General features: G+C 38.3%; 1 protein-coding gene across 1 annotated transcript in view; it reads left to right on the forward strand.

Annotated features, from left to right (window-relative positions):
* Fig4 (FIG4 phosphoinositide 5-phosphatase) overlaps positions 1-19,480 on the forward strand; it is a 115,608-nt gene that overhangs the window by 82,531 nt on the left and 13,597 nt on the right. Inside the window, exon 22 of the mRNA XM_042674922.1 lies at positions 2,820-2,906. Within this exon, the coding sequence (XP_042530856.1) occupies positions 2,820-2,906 (87 nt within the window). The remainder of the gene's footprint in view (positions 1-2,819; positions 2,907-19,480) is intronic.

Consider the following 19,480-nt stretch of genomic DNA (forward strand, 5'->3'; position numbering starts at 1 on the left):
TAATGTTTACAAACAAGACCACACTAAAGCTACCAGCACAACTATGTTTATTGCAGCATTATTTACCATAGCTAAGATATGGAACCAACCCAGATGCCCCTCAGTAGATGAATGGATCAAGAAAATGTGGTATATATACACAATGGAATTCTATGCCTCCATCAGAAAGAATGACATTGCCCCATTTGTTAGGAAATGGAAAAACTTGGAAAAAATTATATTAAGTGAAGTAAGCCAGGCCCAAAGAAACGTAGGTCCCATGGTTTCCCTTATTTGTAATATCTAGTATATGTATGAGTCAAGCGGAAAAGGTCAGATAATGTGATGTCAGGAAAATGAACCCTTAGATGTGTATTTTAATGTTTTTTTCTTTCATGCATGTGTTTCTAACACATTTATAAGATTATCTCTTTGTTGCTTTGTATGTCCCTCCCCCATAGTATAACCCTTGCTTTCACTATATTTGATGTCAGTATAACTTGTGGAGGAGATGGGGAAAAACCAGTTGTTTAAGGATACAGGTGGACCTGTTGCAACAATGAGAAGTACAAGTTGTCATGTCCAAAACGAACTTTACAATGTTGGTGGGGGGGGGGGGGGGGCTGGGGGGAGGGAGGAAGGAGAAGGATTGGGATTAGGGGGGGAGGGGAGAGGCTGGGAAGGGATGTGAAGGATAAAGGAGGAGGCTGCAATGCTTGGTAAGAAATGTACACATTATCCTGCCCATGTAACTGTAACTCCTCTGTACAGTATGTTCACAAATAAAATAAAATTAAATTAAAAAAAAAAAAAATTCCAGCTAAGTCTTGTGTTACAAAGGATGCTCTTAGTGTAGCGGAAATCAGGAAAGCAAATCCTTTTGTAATAGCCCCACAAAAAAACAAAATAGCTAGGAGTTAACTAAAGAAGAGAAGGACCTCTACGATGAAAACTTTAAAAACCTAAAAAAGGAAATTAAAGCAGAGCTTAGGAAGTGGAAAAACCTCCCATGTTCCTGGACTGGGAGGATTAACATAGTGGAAACGGCAATACTCCCAAAGGCTATCTACAAATTCAATACAATACCTATCAATATTCCAACCTCATTCTTCAAGGAAATAGAAGAAGCAACCCAAAAATTCATATGGAACAATAAAAGACCCCAAATAGCAAAAACAATCCTTAGCAGAAAGAACAGTGCTGGAGGAATATCAATTTCAAACTCTACTACAAAGCCATAGTAGTCAAAACAGCTTGGTAATGGCAAAAGAACAGACCTGAGGACTAGTGGAATAGAACTAAAGACCTAGAAATGAACCCACAGACCTATAGCCATCTAATCTTCGATAAGGTATCTTAAAAAATAGAATGGAAGAAGGACAGCCTCTTCAGTAAATGGTGTTGGCAAATGTGGTTAAACACCTGTAGAAAACTAAAGCTAGATCCATATATATCACCCTGCACAGAATCAACTCCAAATGGATCAAAGACCTCGAAGTCAAAGTAGACACCCTGAAAATTTTACAGGAAGGAATAGGAGAAACTCTAGGGCTCCTTGGCACAGTCTGAAATTTTCTTAATAAAGACCCAGAAACAACAAATCAAAGAAAGGTTGGATGAAAGGGATTGCATGAAACTGCACAGCTTCTGCATGGCAAAGGACATAGCTAGCAAGATCAATAGAAAGCCTACGGATTGTTGTCTAGCCATACAACAGATAAGGGTCTGTCTCATACTTAGAACTCAAACCCCTAACAACAAATCCTCAAAGAAACAACCACCCAATTAATAAGTGGGCTAAAGACTTAAGGAGAAACTTCTCTGAAGAGGAAATAAGAATGGCCAATAGACACATGAAGAAATGCTCAGCTTCTCTAGCCATAAAAGAAATGAACATCAAAATAACATTGAGATTCCACCTCACCCCAGTTAGAATGGCTAGAATCAAGAAATCTAATAACAACAGATGCTTGGGGGGATGTGGCCAAAAGGGAACCCTACTGCATTGTTGGTGGGAGTGTAAACCACACAAGTGGTTTTTATCTTTCTTGCTATTGTTTTTAACATATTTAAAATGTACTATGTGATTTTTTTTGTTTCTCTTGTATGTTCTTCCCCACAGTATAACCCCTGTTTTCACTGTATTCGATGTTGGTGCCCTGCATCTTGTGTATACATTTTTCTAATTTGGGGAAGGGAAAGGAAATAACAAAATGCTGAAATAAGGATACAGGTTGACCCATTGTAACAATGAGATGTGCAAGACACTATGTTGAAATGAACTTTACAACTTGGGGGGAGGCATGCACTCTACCACTGAGCTACTTACAACTTGGGGGGAGGGAGGGAGGAATTGGGGAGGTGGGGAGGGAAGGGATGATAGGGGAAAAACAAAGGAGGGGGTAACAATGCTCAATAGGAAAGGTATTCATTACCTTACTCACGTAACTGTAACCCCTCTGGACAGTATTTTGTTGTTATTGTTGGTTGTGGGGCCTGACCTCTGGGCCTGGGCACCGTCTCTCAGCTCTTGAGCTCAAGGCTGGTGCTCTACCACTTGAGCCACAGCACTACTTCCAGCTTTTTCTGCTCATGTGGTGCTGAGGAATCGAACCCAGGGCCTCATGCATGCGAGGCAAGCACTCTACCACTGAGCCACCTTCCCAGCCCCTGTACAGTATTTTTATAATAAAAAACATTAAAAAAACAAAGGGTGCTCTTATTTTCTTTTCTGAAGCAAGCATATTATTGCCATTTAACACTTTACATCATTTTTTGTGAGCTGAATTGATTTCAGATCCTTCCTTCTCTAGCTTACTTTTATCCATTGTAATTTGTAGATTTGTTCAGCTTGGGCAGAATCAACATAAACAAGACAAAAACAGCCAACAGCTCTGTTCCAGGTGCTCAGATGGAGTTATAAAACTGTAAGTACTGGGTTAAGCGTTAAAAAACAAAACGAAACAAAAAGCCTTTTTATTGATACCATTCATGTTGCTTTCTTGAGGCTTGTTAAGAAAAATATCACCAAGTTTGTGTAATTAGACTGAAGATCTTCTCTTGGTTCCTTATTTGAGTGAAACAGTCTTTTGGAGGAGTTGAGGGGGACTCAGTGACAGCAACATTAATTGTACTTGGAATATACAGGAATTGGAGTGGGCAGAGACTTCCTTCTGTGAACACTGGGTAGAAATCAGATGATGAAACAGCTCTGACCCTGGAGACACACTTCTCAAATTCAACACCAGACCTTTGAGTTTATGGATGTCTTTGTTAGTTCTAGCAACTTGGGATAAGTTAAACAAGTGTTTCATAAATTCTTAAACAGAACTGTGTTCAAGTAGTACCATTTTCTGGTATGTTACCTTGAGCAAGTAACTATAGTACCGTATGGCTAATTTTCCTGATTTGAAAAAGGCTCACCACCCAAGGGAGGGTGGTGAGCCTTAGATGATAAATCCAAAATGCCTCTGACCGTGTCTGCTACAAGCTTTTAATATAATAGGATCGTAACCATCTTCTTGACATTTATCATTGTTCTCTGCTTGTTGGGACAATCAGTGGTAGTGTGTGTGTGAGCTGTCAAGGTCAATGTCTGGCACCTGGTTAATGTCTAGTTCACTTTCCTTTTCTTAGAACAACTATCAGTTTGGTCAATAAACTGCTTATTTGATAGGTATTGATTGCTTAACTTTTGTGTGTCTTATACCTGCATGTTCCTGATTATTGGTTCAGAAACTTTTATTATCACAACAGGCCAAGAATGATGCCTGTGAGCAGTGGCTGTGAAGCCTCTGACAGTGGTACAGATTTGAGAATACGAGCAGGACTTGAGTCCTCACTCATGGAGAAGAGGAATAGGACATTATCAAGGATGACTTAGGGTTTTTGGTTTGTATAACAGGTTTGACTATTTGACTATTTGACTTCAGCAGATAGTTACTAAATTTGTCTGTGCTAGGAACATTAAAAGCTGTAATGTGCTGAGGTACAGAGCACTGCAACAGTACCAGATCTACCTTTTCAAGTGGCAACAAGAAGGAGGGGCTGAGGAGAGCCCTGGTTGGGAATGTAAATGCTTGTGAGTAATAATTGAAGTTACTGGTGAAGGATGAAACTGAGTAAGAAGAGAAACTTAAGTGATCGCTGTCTAGATCAAATCCTGGTGGGGCTCTTGGACTAAGGACTAGAATAGAGAGAGAGAAAACCCTATCAAGGAGATTGAGAAGGCTAATCAGAAGGGGAAGGAAAGTAAGTGTGTCTTATCACAGTGACTTATACAGATTATCCTTTATTTCTGTCTTCCATTACTATTTTTTTGGAGGCTAATAGGAAACTATTCAAATTTTATACTATTATTATTACAAAGGAGTTGTCATTTAACAAAGCAGTTTGCGAATACACTATATCTTTATTTTCTTTCTTTGTAGGGAGTGGTCATATACTTACTAGTTTCAAAGCAGTTTTTCTTTGTTATTTAGCATATAGAAATATGGACTCCAAATGAATGAAATTGTTATGACCAAAACATATTTAAATATGTTGGTAAAATAAGAGACTGTTAACTAAATTGTATTATACAAAGTGACCATTCTGTTGAAACAGTATGATATGGCTTATTAGGAGGTGATGAAGTACAAAGAATACAAAAATATTTCTCTCATCTTTTCCAACACCATTTCTACTTTGATATGAAATGGGTCTTACAGTTATTATTTTTCCATTCTTTTTCTTAAAATGTTTAGTATTTGCTTTCTTGAGTCCTAGCACCAGGAAAAACCATGAAGAGCTAGACTTTTTAACCTTTTCCACTTAATTAGCAAAGAGTCTATCGTGGTATTGCACAGTGTCTTCAGGATAACAAAGAGCTTGGTAGGCACTGCATTATGTTGTCATGGCAACTGCCAAGAGTGTTTTTGGTTTGTGTATGTGTATGTGTGTGCCCTTTAAATTAGAACTCTCTAAGCAGGTTCTTAAAATGTCAGCTATGCTATTCATTTTTAGATTTCTAAAGCTATGCCCAAAGCAATAGAAATTAGACTTATATGAGATTCTTGAAATTATCTCATATTTTGAGTGCTAGTATATTTTAAAATTGTAATAAGTTCATGTACATATGTATTGACTATTTCTGGATTGTTCACCATCTTGCCAATTTTTCTTGAAATTATGAGGCATGTTAGGTTTCCTTTTACAAATAGGTATTTGCATTACCAGATATGAAAAGTATTGTTAGTAAATAACGACCAAGAAACTTGTAGAACAAGGTCTTCAGAATTGGAGTATGGAAAACTAGATGGGGAAGCCAGGAACTTTCACCCAAGATATTGAATGTTTGGTAGTATGTTGCCTAAGTGGAACAAACTCAGACCTATAGTCGATATCTGTATCATCATCCCAAACACCCAAAGCTATACAACTCCTCCCTGATTCATACTACTCTAATGATCTATCTCTGCTTCTCTCTCATTTCTTTAATTGTTACCTCTCAGTTACCCTTCTTCTTCTTTACCCTCCTCTCTTTTCTGTCACTTCTAAGGTATTTTTAGTTTTGGATTTTTTTGGCTGTTTTTGTTTTTAGAACTGGGATTTGAACTTAGCCATGAGCTTGCTTGGCTGGTGCTCCACCACTTGAGCTACATCTCACTAGTTATTTTGGGTCTTATTTTCCTGACCAGTCTGCTCTTGAGATCACAAGTGCTCGCCATTGCATCCAGCCTCCCTTCTGTGGAGATGGTATTTCACAGATTTTTCTTGGGCTAGGCTGGAACCATGATCCTCTCAATCTCAGCCTCCCAATAGTTTGGGATTACAGTGTTTATTCCTGTGCCCAGCCATTGGTTGAGAAGAGGTGTGATAATCTTTTCTGCCTAGGTTGGCTTTGAACCATGATCCTCCCATATTTTAATCTCAAAATAAGTAGGATTATAGGCATGAATCATCAACACCCAACTTTTGGGCTTATTTAAAAAATGTAATAATATTTCCTTCATAAATATTAGGGCTTGCCGGGCGCCGGTGGCTCAAGACTGTAATCCTAGCTACTCAGGAGGCTGAGATCTGAGGATTGCAATTCAAAGCCAGCCCAGCAGGAAAGTCCGTGAGACTCTTATCTCCAATAAACCACTAGAAAACCGGAAGTGGTGCTGTGGCTCAAGCCGTAGAGCTGAAGAGCGCAAGGACAGCGCCCAAGCCCAGAGGTCAAGCCCCACGACCTACAAAAAAAAATGAAAATAAAAATAAGTAAATAATATTAGGGTAGTATTTTTTTAAGATTGCAATTCTTCACCCACTATGGGATTATGAATTCATAAACTAAATGAAATCAAGTACCAATATGTGGCATATAGTGTAGACAAGATTTGCTTCATGGATAGCATGTGTACATTAGCTTTTCCCACAGTGTGTTTATTGTGGGTAAGGTCAGTTTGGATTTATATGAGCACACCTGTTCTCCCAAATATGTTAAGCAAAAAAATGAACTCTATTCCTGGTATCTAGACATTTACTGAATGTTTCTTGAATAGATGAAATTATGTATGAGTGGGGCTTTTTTCCTTTCTTTCTTTTTTGTGGGATGTGGGGCTTGAACTCAGGGCCTGGGTGCTGTCCCTGATTTGCTCAAGGCTAGTATTCTACCTCTTTGAGCCACAGCTCTACTTCTAGTTTTCTGGTGGTTAAGTGGTTTTTGTGAGGTTAATTAGGAAAGGAGAGAGTCAGAGAGAAGCAGAGAGGTTTCTATGGTAAGTCTGTGGTAAGTAAAATAAATGCAAGCCTTAGAAAATACACCCTGTTGCTTCTGAGAATTGGGAGCTGGGATAAACTTAGGAGAGAAGTAGGTAGCAGAAAGCAACAGGTCAAAATGGAAATGATATAAGATAGAGATAAAGGGCCAACTTAGAAAAATAAATACTTTTTCATTTGAATATTATCTGTCAATAATACTTATTCTTTATTGTTAAAGAAGCTAATTTATTGAAACAAAATGAATTTGTTAAAGCTTCAGAGGAGTGCTGTACTGAAAGGTTTCATATATAAAAAACAATAAGTGTATTATTTTTATTACTGTGTTTTTATGCTTATTACTCATTATTAGGTTAACATACAGAGTAATAAATTTAGTTGTTGGGACTCACATTAATTTTAAGATATCTAAAATGAGAAGTAGTTTTTAATTGTAGTATATTGGCTGTTTTATTTTGTTGAATACAGAGCATACCATTCACAGGGGTTTTTATGGGTTCACATGAGGCCTTACGGGCTTTCTTAACATGGATACATGGTCTTGAGCTTCTGTCCTACGCACCACTGTCTTAGTTGTAACAAAATACCCAAGTCAAGGTACTTTCTAAAGAAAAAAGCCTTATTTAATTCACAGTTCTGAAGATTTAAGAGCATGGCCCAGCATCTGCTCAGTTTTGGTAAGTCATGGCAGATGCATCACAGTGGCAGGAAGAGAGAAGGGGCTATGGCAAGAAATTGAGAGACTGGGGAGGGTCCAGGCTTGCTCTTTTTATGAAAACTCACCAAGGATAGCATCCTTCTTTCCTTCCTTTTTTTTTTTTTAAGTTCATTCTTCTTAAATGCCTAATTGCCTCCTACTAGAGCCTACACTAAAAGATTCATCACTCAGTACTGTCACACTAATAAACTAACCTCTAACACATAGACTTTTGGGAGGCAATCCACGTTCAAACCACAGCAAGACCTAGAAGTAACTGCGTGCATCCAGTTCACAAGACCCTGTCAAGAAGAAACAATATCAGGAGAAGATGTTGGGTAAGAGCCTGACTCTTACCCTCTAAGCAGAATTTTAATCACAGGACTAAGGGGCTTATATTCCCATTTCAGAAAGGTCACTCTAGAAATAGTGTGGAGAACAGATTGGAGTCAGTGTGTCTATTGAACATACCAAGAATGCCAATTGAGTGTGATATTGACAATTGACCTTCATAGGAGCAGTTTTTATAAAGGTAGATAAGATATGTAAGGTTTGGCTAATCAGTAATAGATTAGGCTTTGCCATACTTGAGAAGCCAGAAGAAATTGTTTGTTTTGTTTTTGTCTCTAAAGCTTTGACTGGCCTAGAACTTACGGCCCTTCTGCCTCAATATCCTGATAGTTGGGATTATAGAATTGAGCCAGCATGAATGGCTTGAGAGGCCAGGAGTCTTAAAGCTTACTTGACTTGACTGAGATACAAGCACACAGCACATAGCAAGTGCAAGTCAGGAGCAAGGGGGTGAGTCTCAGACAATAAGAGGAGATCCAAAGTGATACCTCTGACACTTGAAGAATTTAGTTAAATACAATTCAGTAACTTAGGGTTTTCTGTACTTGATTAAGTAAGCAAATAAGTTAAAACTTTTCACTTTCTTAAAGGTGTCCAAGTTGGATAAAATATTATATATGCTTTTATAAATATTTTAGAGATCCATGCTCATGTTAAAGTGAAAAAAATCCTCCAGTTAGTGATAGCTGATTTATTATGGGTTTAAAATGTATTTTTATACATAAAACACTGTCTTGTGTTTTACAAGAACAAGCTGGTTAATCCTAGGGGAGAAGTTTGGATATGTTAAATGTCCATTTAAGGGTATCATTACTCATCATTTGATTTAGCTAATGATTTCTAATGGCTTAGCCTTTCATAATTTCAGTAAAATTTGCCAAACTACCTTCAGTTCTGTGTATGGCAGGTGGGTGGGATGACTTGGGGCAGATCGAGTGATTAGGAGCCTCGTACTCTCACCTTGGCTTCCCACCAGCCTTTCCCTTTGTCCAGTGAGAAATGAGTATCCGGGATGATTTGTTTATAACCTGCTTTTCTCAGAGTATCTACTGGACGTCTCCAGTGAAGATAAAATTTTGACTGAAATACAAGAAAACACATTTCAGTTTTACATGTAAATCCAGTTACTGTGTCTGTGGGTGACTCAGTACTCCTTGGAGCTCTCACATATGATTTGTCCAAATGTAACCCCCATAAGTACTGATTATATTTAAAGCTCACCTTATTATATAAGTAAGTTTCCATGTGTAATATTTTGTATTATTACTCATTTTTATTTTGAAAAAGAAGAATCACATCATGGAAACTAGTCTTGTGTTCTTGTATCTTAAGGTTCGCTCATATTTGATAAACATCTTTCTGCCTTCCTCTTGATTTTATGGAGCCAGAAAGTCCTTAATAAACCCACTATGTGGTGGACTGATTCTGAAACTAATCTGAAAAGACTGAGTTGACTGAGGGCAGGATTCATCTGTGTTTGTAACCCTAGTTCCTACTGTGACACCTGGTATGGCAAAAGCATTAAATAAAATATGAATGCATAGTATTTGGCTTCAATAGCTTTACATCATTTGGGAATGTTATGTAATAATTAAGAGTGAGGGGGGCTGGGAAGGTGGCTCAGTGGTAGAGCGCTTGCCTTGCATGCTCGAGGCCCTGGGTTCGATTCCTTAGCACCACATAAGCAAAAAGAAAAAAGCTGGAAGTGGCGCTGTGGCTCAAGTGGTAGAGCGCTAGCCTTGAGCTGAAGAGCTGAGGGACAGCGCCCAGGCCCAGAGTTCAGGCCCCACTACCAGACCCAAAAAAAAAAAAAAAGAGTGAGGGAAAGTCTGGGTGCTGGTGTCTCCCTCCTGTATTCCTGGCTATTCAGGAGGCTAAGATCTGAGGATTGCAGTTTAAAGCCTTCTCTGGTAGGAAAGCCCATGAGACTCTTAGCATTAATTAACCACCAAAATGCCAGAAGTGGAACTGCAGCTCAAGTGGTAGAGTGCTAGCCTCAAGCAAAAAAAGCTCAGGCCCTGAGTTCAAGCCCCAAGACTAGCACAAAAAAATAAAAAAGATTGAGGGAGAAGTGCCAGAATTAACAAATTGAAGCAAATAGTAGGACAAATGAAAGATGTTTGTAAGTTTTCATTTTAATTTGATTTCTTTTCAGTTCTGATGTAGCTAGCAACTCTGAGTTCTTGACAGGCCTTGGATAAATTTTCTCAATTGATAAATTATTGCATTCCTTATTAGTTAACTGATGCTTTATATTAGTAGGACAGGCTAAAATGGACCACAGTTTTATGACTTTTGATTCCCTGATGCTACCAAATTGCTGACACTCTTAATTGAGAGAATTCTCTTCTGCATTTAATAAGCTCTTATAATCCCTTGATCAACATACTTAGGACAGAACCATAGTTTTCTGGTTTGTATTTGCTTGTTGTTTCCAAATACATAGAGTTCTAATAAAAAGATAGCTTTGGGGGCTGGGAATGTGGCTGAGTGGTAGAGTGCTTGCCTTGCATGCATGAGGCCCTGGGTTTGATTCCTCAGCACCACATAAGCAGAAAAAGCCAGAAGTGGTGCTGTTGCATAAGTGGTAGAGCACTAGCCTTGAGCTAAAGAGCTGAGGGATAGCACCCAGACCCAGAGTTCAGGCCCCATGACTGGCCAAAAAAAAAAAGAAGAAGAAGATAGTTTTGTTTTTGCCTTTGTCATACTTTTTAAATCCTTTCATTAAAAATATATATATTGTGGTTTGATATCATTTGGAAAGTGTCACTAACAAGTCACACTTTCTGTTCTATATTTGTGACATCACCAAAATGTCTGCATAAAATGTATTGTGTCCTTATCTACAAGATAAAAAGTAATTGAACCTTTGTTTTGTTTTTTATAATGTTAGAAATTCATTATTCAGTGTTAAAATCAATATTTCTTAAGCTATTATACTTTAGAGTAATGTGTTCCTTCAAAAATGAACTCTTTTAGGCTGATTTCAGAAGATAAATAGCTAACTTGATTGTCATTTTGTCATGTAGTTTTAAAAAGATTTTCTAGAGTTTAAATTTTATTTATTTAGTGCCAGTAGTACAGTTTAAACTCAGGCCCTCAAGGCTCTCATTTGGCTTTTTCCTTTAAGGCAGGCACTCTATCAACTTGTGGCTTTCTGGTGATTAACTGGAGTCAAGAATCCCTCAAATTTGTCTGCCTGGGCTGACTTTGAACTGTGACTCTCGGCTCTCAAATTCCTTAGTGGCTAGGATTATATGTGTGAGCCACTGTCACTTGGCTATCAAATACATTTATTTTTTGACAATATAATGGAGCTGGGAAAATGTTCAGATAATCTTGAAAGCCTCAGGAAATGTTTAAAGGATAGAAAAGGATAAGAATGCAATTTTAGTTATCTTTTCAGAAATCCTAAATAAACTGTATTGAAGCGCCTCAGGCCAAGTCTTTAGACTCTTTTCTATTCTTATTTGCCCAAAGAGTTTGCTCTTATTTGCTTTGAACAATTTCAACTAAATGTTATTCTGATGATATAATTATTTAATTTATTAAGTTTATTGTTTCTGTTTATCCTTTAATTTGGGTTTATATCTGGAATCTTGGGTATGTTTCCCAACAGTCTCATAATAAGAAAATCAATTGATGTCATCCCAAGTCTTCACATACTGCTTTCCTCTCAAAGCCTGTCCATAATGATTTCTAGAGCTATAAAGATACAATCAGATTTCTAGAGAGAGGGACAAGAAGGCAGTACTTAGAGAGCAGAGATGAGAAGGAGATGAAGAGGGAGAGGGAAAAGGAGAGTAGAGGGAGACAGAGAAGGAGATTAGGATGATGACATTTGAGAATTAGGGGATACCTACACATCATCAGAATCAATTTTCCGAAGACCAGAATGGGTTCATAACTCATTCAATTCCAGTACTTTTCAACTGTGAAACAGATTCAGATGATTTTTTTGAAATCAACCTAACGACCTCCTGACTGAGGCACCTGGCTTTTATCTAGTTTATATGTCTGTGAGTGCAGCTCAAAGTGCAGATTCCCACAAGAATCATAGATAGGACTAAATCTTCATGCTAGCAAGTGGCTAGCAGCTTGTCACCAAAAGAAGAAAGAGGAAAAGCTGTAAAGCATAAAGTAGCCACCCTCAAAACATGCTCTGCAGATCCCTAGGGGTTCTAAGACCCTTCTAATACCCAAATTTAATATACTCATGGCAAAGGAAGAAGGGGGAAGATGCAGAGGCTTTTGAGGAAGCAGTGAAAATGTGTTCAATAAGCCTTGAATATGTGCCATTTTAGTACTGCTTATGGCAAATGGAAAAGACTGTGTACCCAAAGTACCTCTGTGGCATACCATAGTGTGGTTGTCTTAAGAAAAAGGACTGGTATAGTTGCCTAAGGAATGAGCCCAGCTCGCCACTTCTTTCACACACAGAATACCAACTGAAATAATGACTGACAGATAACCTGTGTTTCTTCAAACTGGGCTTTTTGGCAGACACTTTCTCAAAAGTGAACAAAGCAAACCTGTCACGTTAAGGAAAATAATTGACGGTGTTTATTACCAATAACAGAGTTAGATCTGTCAAGTGAAAATTAAGAATTTAGAGAAACTTGTATCTGCCACTAAAGGAGAAACTATCTTAAATGTGATTTTCTGATACTATATGCTGAAACTTGCTACTATTCATAACTCAGTAAACCAATATTTTTCATATGACTGACACATGCTATTTTTAAAAACTCATTTGTGCTCAGGCAGTGATAGCTCTCACACCAGAAAGCTGAGATCTGAGGATCACTGGTCTAAGCCCAGGCAGAAAAGTCCATGAGACTGTTATCTCCAATAAATGATCACAAAGCCAGAAGTGGAGCTGTGGCTCAAGTGTTAGAGTACCAGACTTGAGTTAAAAAGCCAAGCAAGAGAGCAAAGCCCTGAGTTCAAGTCTCAGTATTTTCTCTCTCTCTTTCACACATACAGTATAGAGAGATACAGAGAGAGGGGGGTAGAAGAAGGAAAGAAGAAAGGGAGGGAGGGAGGAAAGAAAGGAAAGAGGGAGGAAGGAAAGAAGAAAGGAAGAAAGAAGAAAAGGAAAAGATAAAACCCATTTGTAGGTAAAAACAAAAATGTCTTGCCTGTGCAGGGTGCAAGATAAAACAATGGATTTTCAGATAAGAGCGTATGAAAAGTTCACTGATAATCATGCTTTCACTTCTACATGGCAACTGACCTTTAAGAAACTTGTCAGGTTTTGTTGTAGTATCAAAGAAAAATATCCACAATTATTCAAAAATCTATTAGCATACTTCTTCCAACTACATTCCTTCATGAGGCCAGATTTTCTTTGTAAACTTCAACCAAAACAACAAATCCTGACAGATTCAGCAGACACAAGAATCCAGAAGTTGAGAATCCAGTATTCTGTTAAGCCAGATAGGAAAGACTTGCAGCCATATAAAACATTGCTTCTTTTACTACTTTTAATAAAATTTAACTATACTTTCTGAAAAAAAAACAAGAAAGAGCATCAGGAACCCTGAAATCTGCCCATATCTGATATTGTTAAGCTTAGTTCTTGTCTGTCTGAACCGTGGCTCTCTTGTCTATAAAGTGAGATTGTGGACCAGGGCAGGAGTGCTCTCATTCATTGGTTCATTTATGCACTTGCTCACTCCATTCAGTAATAATTATGGTGCTTACTCTATGGTGCAAGTCATCGTAGACAATCTAAATAGTCTCTAAATTGTTGTCTGTTTAACAGCAGCAGATCTTCATTCTGTATACACAGGGAAGCCCAAAGAGAGTGAGATCCAAACTGGTTTTTCACTCTTACACTACTTCTAAAATGAATTATTTCAGACCTTCAGCAAAGAGCTCCTGCCACACACCTCATTAATGAGTAATTACTTCTCAAGACTCTTCCTTCATCTTATTAAAATGTAAAATTTATTCCAAAATGAAAACATGGGGCCACACATGTGTTTTGAAAAAGATAAGTCTTTGTCTCAAGAAAGAGACAAAGTGGGCCTGGCTGGCTGATTGTTCCCCTCCCTCAGTATCAGAAGGAGCACAAGGCAGTAGAGCAGACTGTAAAGAGAACAGGAAAACAGCCATGAGAAATGAACATGCTTATGTTGTACTTCTCTGATAAGATGCTCAGGAATATTTACTTTTTTTGAAAGGCTGCCTAAATTTTGTGTTCCCTTCTTTTGTACAGTGGTGGATAATTTGTCATGCCATGTCATGGAGGTGTTTATCACAGAAAAGAGGATTAGGAGTCATGGAATCAATCCTTCTATCTAGTCACATTTGAATTGCTGTCAGGTTAATCAGCTCTTCAGTTGTGTTGGGGACCACTAAGTGGAACATATAGAGATGAAGATTGAGGGTCAATGAAGAGAAAATCTTTCCAGCAATTAGAGCTATCTGTGATGACATATAAGCCTTCCATTGTTGAGTCCTGAGTTACTCCATTACCAACAGCATTTAAGCAGAGTCTGGATGACCTTCTACAGCTCTATTGTGGGGTTTTTTTCACTTGGACTGATGGTTTGCCAAGGAAATTTGGAATAAAAATTTTCCATAAGTCTATAATTGAAGCTACAAATTCTATAACAGCTAGATCACTCACATGTCCAAACAAAGTACACAATTCATATATACCCTGATATTTAGTAAAGACTATGTGACAGGCACTGTTCTCAATACCTGGGGATATGGTTTTAGGGGAAACAGATAAGCAATGAACTAGTAAATATGCCATCAAGACAAATTCATATTAAGATAAATGCCCTGAAGAACACAAACACAAACCAAGGGAATGGGAGAAAGTCATTGGGGCAGGCACCAGACAGGTACTGTTTTAAATTAGGAGTTAACATTTTAGCTGCAATCTGAATGAAAAGGAGTCTGCCAGGTGATAACTGGGGAAGAGCCTTTGAAGCAAAAAGAACATGCCCAAAGACACATTTGGAAAACAAACAGTAAACAAAGAGCACCACAGAGGAAGTGCTATAGGATGGAGCGTGGCATGGGTTGGGATCATATCATACCTAATCTCACAGGAGCTTAGTTGAGGTTCTGAACCCATCCAGTGGAAGCTGCTGAGGACTTTAGCAGTGACTGTCTGACTCACCTTTCTGAAAGCTGACAATGTGTGTTTTCTGGACTGTGAATTAAAGATGTAAGCAGAGGGAAAATAGGACCCTCAAGATGAATGTGGTTTTATTGAAGCCCAGAGAAGGTATTTCTAGAAGGAAGGAGTAAGCAGCAAGCTCACTATTCCTTTAAGCAACAGGAACCTACTGAGCAAGTTTCTATGGGTGGTGGCCATGTAAGATGACAGCGTGAGGAGACATTCTTTCACCAGTTGTTCTGTAAAAGGGTACAAAGAGGTGGAACTTTCTGGACAGGAGTTTGAACCTAAGGGAACTTTTCTAAGATAGGAATGACACAGAAGAGTCTCTAAGCTGATGGAAAAAAGTAGAGAAGCAGAGGCCAGGGACCCTGGGCAGCTGAGGGATTGCAGTAGTGAGATTCAAAAGGGCACTGAGGATTATTTTATATTTCTGTTGAAGCCAGAATTTCATTATCTTCAGTGTTAATTAGGTTGTTGGAATTTTCTAATATTATTCAGTCATGGTAAGATACCAGTATTCACTCATGCCTGACCTATAAAACAGATTTTTTCACAGAACTCTAGATTTCATAGAACTCTAAATTTCTCTCATAGGTCTTCAGAATTTGCGCACCTTTTAATTTGAAAAGAATCCCTCCCTCCCCTAAAAAGGATCCCAAGCTTACCTAAAAGTTGCACTTACAAAACAAAGAAATAAAATTGCAGATCTATGATTCACTTCTGTAACGTCTCTATCTTCTCATGTGAAGTACAGATAGGAATTTTGTATAAAATTACAATATAAGTAAAATCAGAAAATAAACAGCAATATATCACTTCCATTTAATCCTCAGAACCCATTCAAGCTTTTGCCAGTTGTCCCTATAGTGTGTTTAATTAGAGGAGGATCTAGACCAGAATCTCCTGTCACATTTAATTGTTATGTCTCCTTAGTCTCCCTCACTCTGAACTTGTCCTCACTTTTCCTTGGTTTTCAAGCTCTTGACACTTAGAATAACATGTGCTATTTGTTTTGAAGACTGGATATCAATTTGGTTTTTATTACTATATTCAAGTTGTGAATCCCGTTCTGTCATTATCACATGCCATATAAGTCATCTAATAACTGATTTATAACATCTTGAAATAAAAAGTAGGTGATTCATTTAAGTAACTACTGCGTGTCAGTCACTGTTGACACTGGGGACGCAGTAAACATCAAAATTGACAGAATCCTCCAGGATCCTTTTCTAGGGTAGGCAGGCAAGTACTGAACTAATGAACAAATAGGATCATTTCATATTTGGATACATGTTCTGGAAAACACAAACCAGGGTAATAGGAGAGAATGATTGGAGCAATCAAGGGTGAGTGTGATAGCTAACCTTAAAATGGGCTCCACTTCTGTTATTCATACCCTTATGTATTCTTCCATGTTTCAGCCAGCTTTCTAGTTCTATAGCAAAGTATCTGAGACTATTAACTTGTAAAGAGTAAGGTTTTCTTTTGCTTACAATTTTGGTTCCAGACCATAATCCATTTGACCTGTGGTGAGGCAGCATCTCTCAAGGAGAGCAAATCTGTTTAGATCCCAAGCCAGGGAGCAAAAAAGAAACAAACCTGTTGTCACTGTACTTGATTTTGGTACCCTGCATCTTATATATACATTTGTCTGATCTGGGGAGGGGAAGGGGAATAACAAAATGCTGAAACAAGGACACAGGATGACCCATTGCAACAAGGATACCCACAGGACAGTATATTGGAAACAAACTGTATAACTTTAGGGGGACGGCGGGGGTAGATGGGGTGGGGTGGGGAAGAGTGGGAGGTGGGGGAGGGAAGGGATAGTGGGACAACAACAAGGAAGGGGTAACATTGATCGACAAGTAATGCACTCATTGCCTTTCTCATGTAACTGTCACCCCCTGTACAGCATCTTTACAGTAAAATAAAATAAAATTTAAAAGAAACAAACCTTTGAGGGCATACCTTCAAATGACTCAAGAACTTTCCACTTGGCACCACCTCTTAAAAGATTCCTCCCCAATACACTATGGCTTGGGGACCCAAAACTTTAACACATAGGCCTTTGCAAGGTTAGTGTCCAAACTAAAGAAAAGAGCATAAAGTGACTAGGTAATAAAATCAATCTATTAAATCACTTGATTTGAGGGAAACAAGCCCTATGGACAGGCTTACAAGGAACTGGCCAACCACCAGTGAGAAATTGAGGCTTGCCAGCCAAGTGAGGGGGCTTTGAAGTAGAACCCTCAAACCCAACTGAGCCTTGTCTTGGTCATAGCTAGAGCCGACCTTGAACGGTGCTTATTACCTTGAACAGAGCCACCACATTAAGCCATTCCTAGATTCCTGACACTATAACATAGCAAGTTGTTGGCTTAAGATACACAATGAATACAAGCAGAAAAGCCCAGAAATAATGGTCTGTTCTCTTCATTGCATTATCACATGGCACACAGTTTCAACTTAAGCCATTGCTTATGATGTTTATTTTGATACCTTGGTTTAAGTGCTATCTTCTTAGCTTTTCCACTGTGAAGTCACTCTCTCTATTTCTTTCAATTAACAAATATTTTATAGGAGGAACTTTTAAGCAATATAAATAGCCCTTCATCAAATGTTCCATTTGTTCACAGATTTCTTTTTCTCAGTATGAGATCTAGATTTACTATTTACTTGAAGGGATGTAATCTGTTATTGCCATTATTTATTTTGATGTTCAAATTGTCCCCAATTTCAGTAGAGTCCCTTCAGCCTGCTCCTGTGTCCTTTGGACATGTCCTCATCATTCTTAGAGCACTTCCCTTATTTCTAGCACAAGATGTATTAGGCTCATCATGTTCTTTGCCTGTCCTAGCCCTGAAATCAGTCATTTCTCTAAGGATCCCTGATTCTTTTTAGTGGAAAATGGTACTAAAGCCAAGATCTGGGCACTTGGTGTACCCATTGCCACTGCAGGGTCACTGCTTCCAGGGCTACTCAGCATCCACACATTTACATGTTGCATTATATTTTACATATTGCAATATGCATAGGTGTATATAAGTAGTTATGTACATTTCTTTGGTATATTATATATAGTGTCTATAACCATCAGCACATAAAACAAATTAGGTATTTAAATCTATAAGTTCATCTTCTAATTATAAGATATTCAGGGCTTATTCTATCCTTTTCCCTTTCACATTAATAACCACTTTCACCAACTATGGAAATGTTACTCTTATTCTAGTTATTTGATTAGTCACCTTATATGTAACCAACCTCCTGTCACCCCTTATCTACCCCTGTCAATCAGGTGTATGTCCTACACTCAGGCTCTGACTACCATCAGCCATATCAGACACACCATACTTACTTACTTGGGCTCTGATTCCCATTGTAGGTGTCCCCATCCCAGTGTGGGTCCTCTCCTCATGCCTCTTGGGCTCCAACAACCCCCCTTAAGGCTGTCACAGCTATCTGTGGAGATGTCTGTCCATCCAGTGGCTTTAGGATTGGCCTGTTCAGGTGGGAGGCACAGAGCCTTCAAGTTGTACATTAAATTTCAGCACTCTGGAAGCATTCTACTTCCCAACAACCAAATTTTTATTTCTATACTCATGGGTTATAAATTTTTAGACATACTGAAATATCTTGGGGAACTCCACAAATCCCAAAGCAAACAAAAAAGCAAAGGGCAATAAAAACAAGAGTAACCAAAATGTTCCTAAGAAATGGTTAAGTAAATTGTCTGATAAGAAAGACAGTTCCTCTTCATTTGGGACTTTTGGTTACTCTTTAAAATCTTTATATGTATACTTCGTTACTGATACGAACAAGCCATGCTTTATATTAAAAGCAAACAACCATATTAAAAAAAGAAAAGGCACAGAATGCAAAGCCCTATTGCTGAAGATGTCTGGGCAGAGGCTGGAAATCTGTGCTTCCCAAAATTCCCCATTTCGATGTCATCATCAGGAAAATTGAGAACCATTGCTCCACAAGAATCACAGACTACCAGTGCCCAAACAAAGCCATATAACTGCTTAATAAGTCAGGACAGATTTCAAGGCCTATAAGCCTACTACTGATACCTTCTTCCAAAATACAGTTGCCTCTGCTTATTCTAGTGATGAAAACCTCTGAAAAGATACAGGTTTAGTAAGCTTCAAATTGACAAGGCCATCAAAATCAGACTGAGAAATTACCACTGCCAAGAGATTCCTCAGGACCTCAGGAGATGTGACCATTATATGTCACTTGCTCTGGATCAGAGAAAGGACATTAGATTAAAAACTATGTATGTGTATAGGCTTTAGCTAAAAATTATGTGGAAGTACACTAATTGCAACAAATGCACCCTACTAATGGAAGACCTTAATACTACCATAATTGAGTATGAGGTATGGAGGAATTCTATACTGCATAAAAATGCTATAAGCCTAAAATAATCTAAAATTACAAGGTTAATAGAAAAAATGATGCAGATTGCAAGCTATATAATGATGTGACATGAATTACTCAATGGTTGCACTTTGTAAATGACCAGGAAGAGGCAGGACTATCCATGTGGCATGAGA

The sequence above is a fragment of the Dipodomys spectabilis genome, unplaced genomic scaffold (assembly GCF_019054845.1).
Source record: "Dipodomys spectabilis isolate Male_0828 unplaced genomic scaffold, ASM1905484v1 ptg000001l, whole genome shotgun sequence".
Lineage (NCBI taxonomy): Eukaryota > Metazoa > Chordata > Mammalia > Rodentia > Heteromyidae > Dipodomys > Dipodomys spectabilis.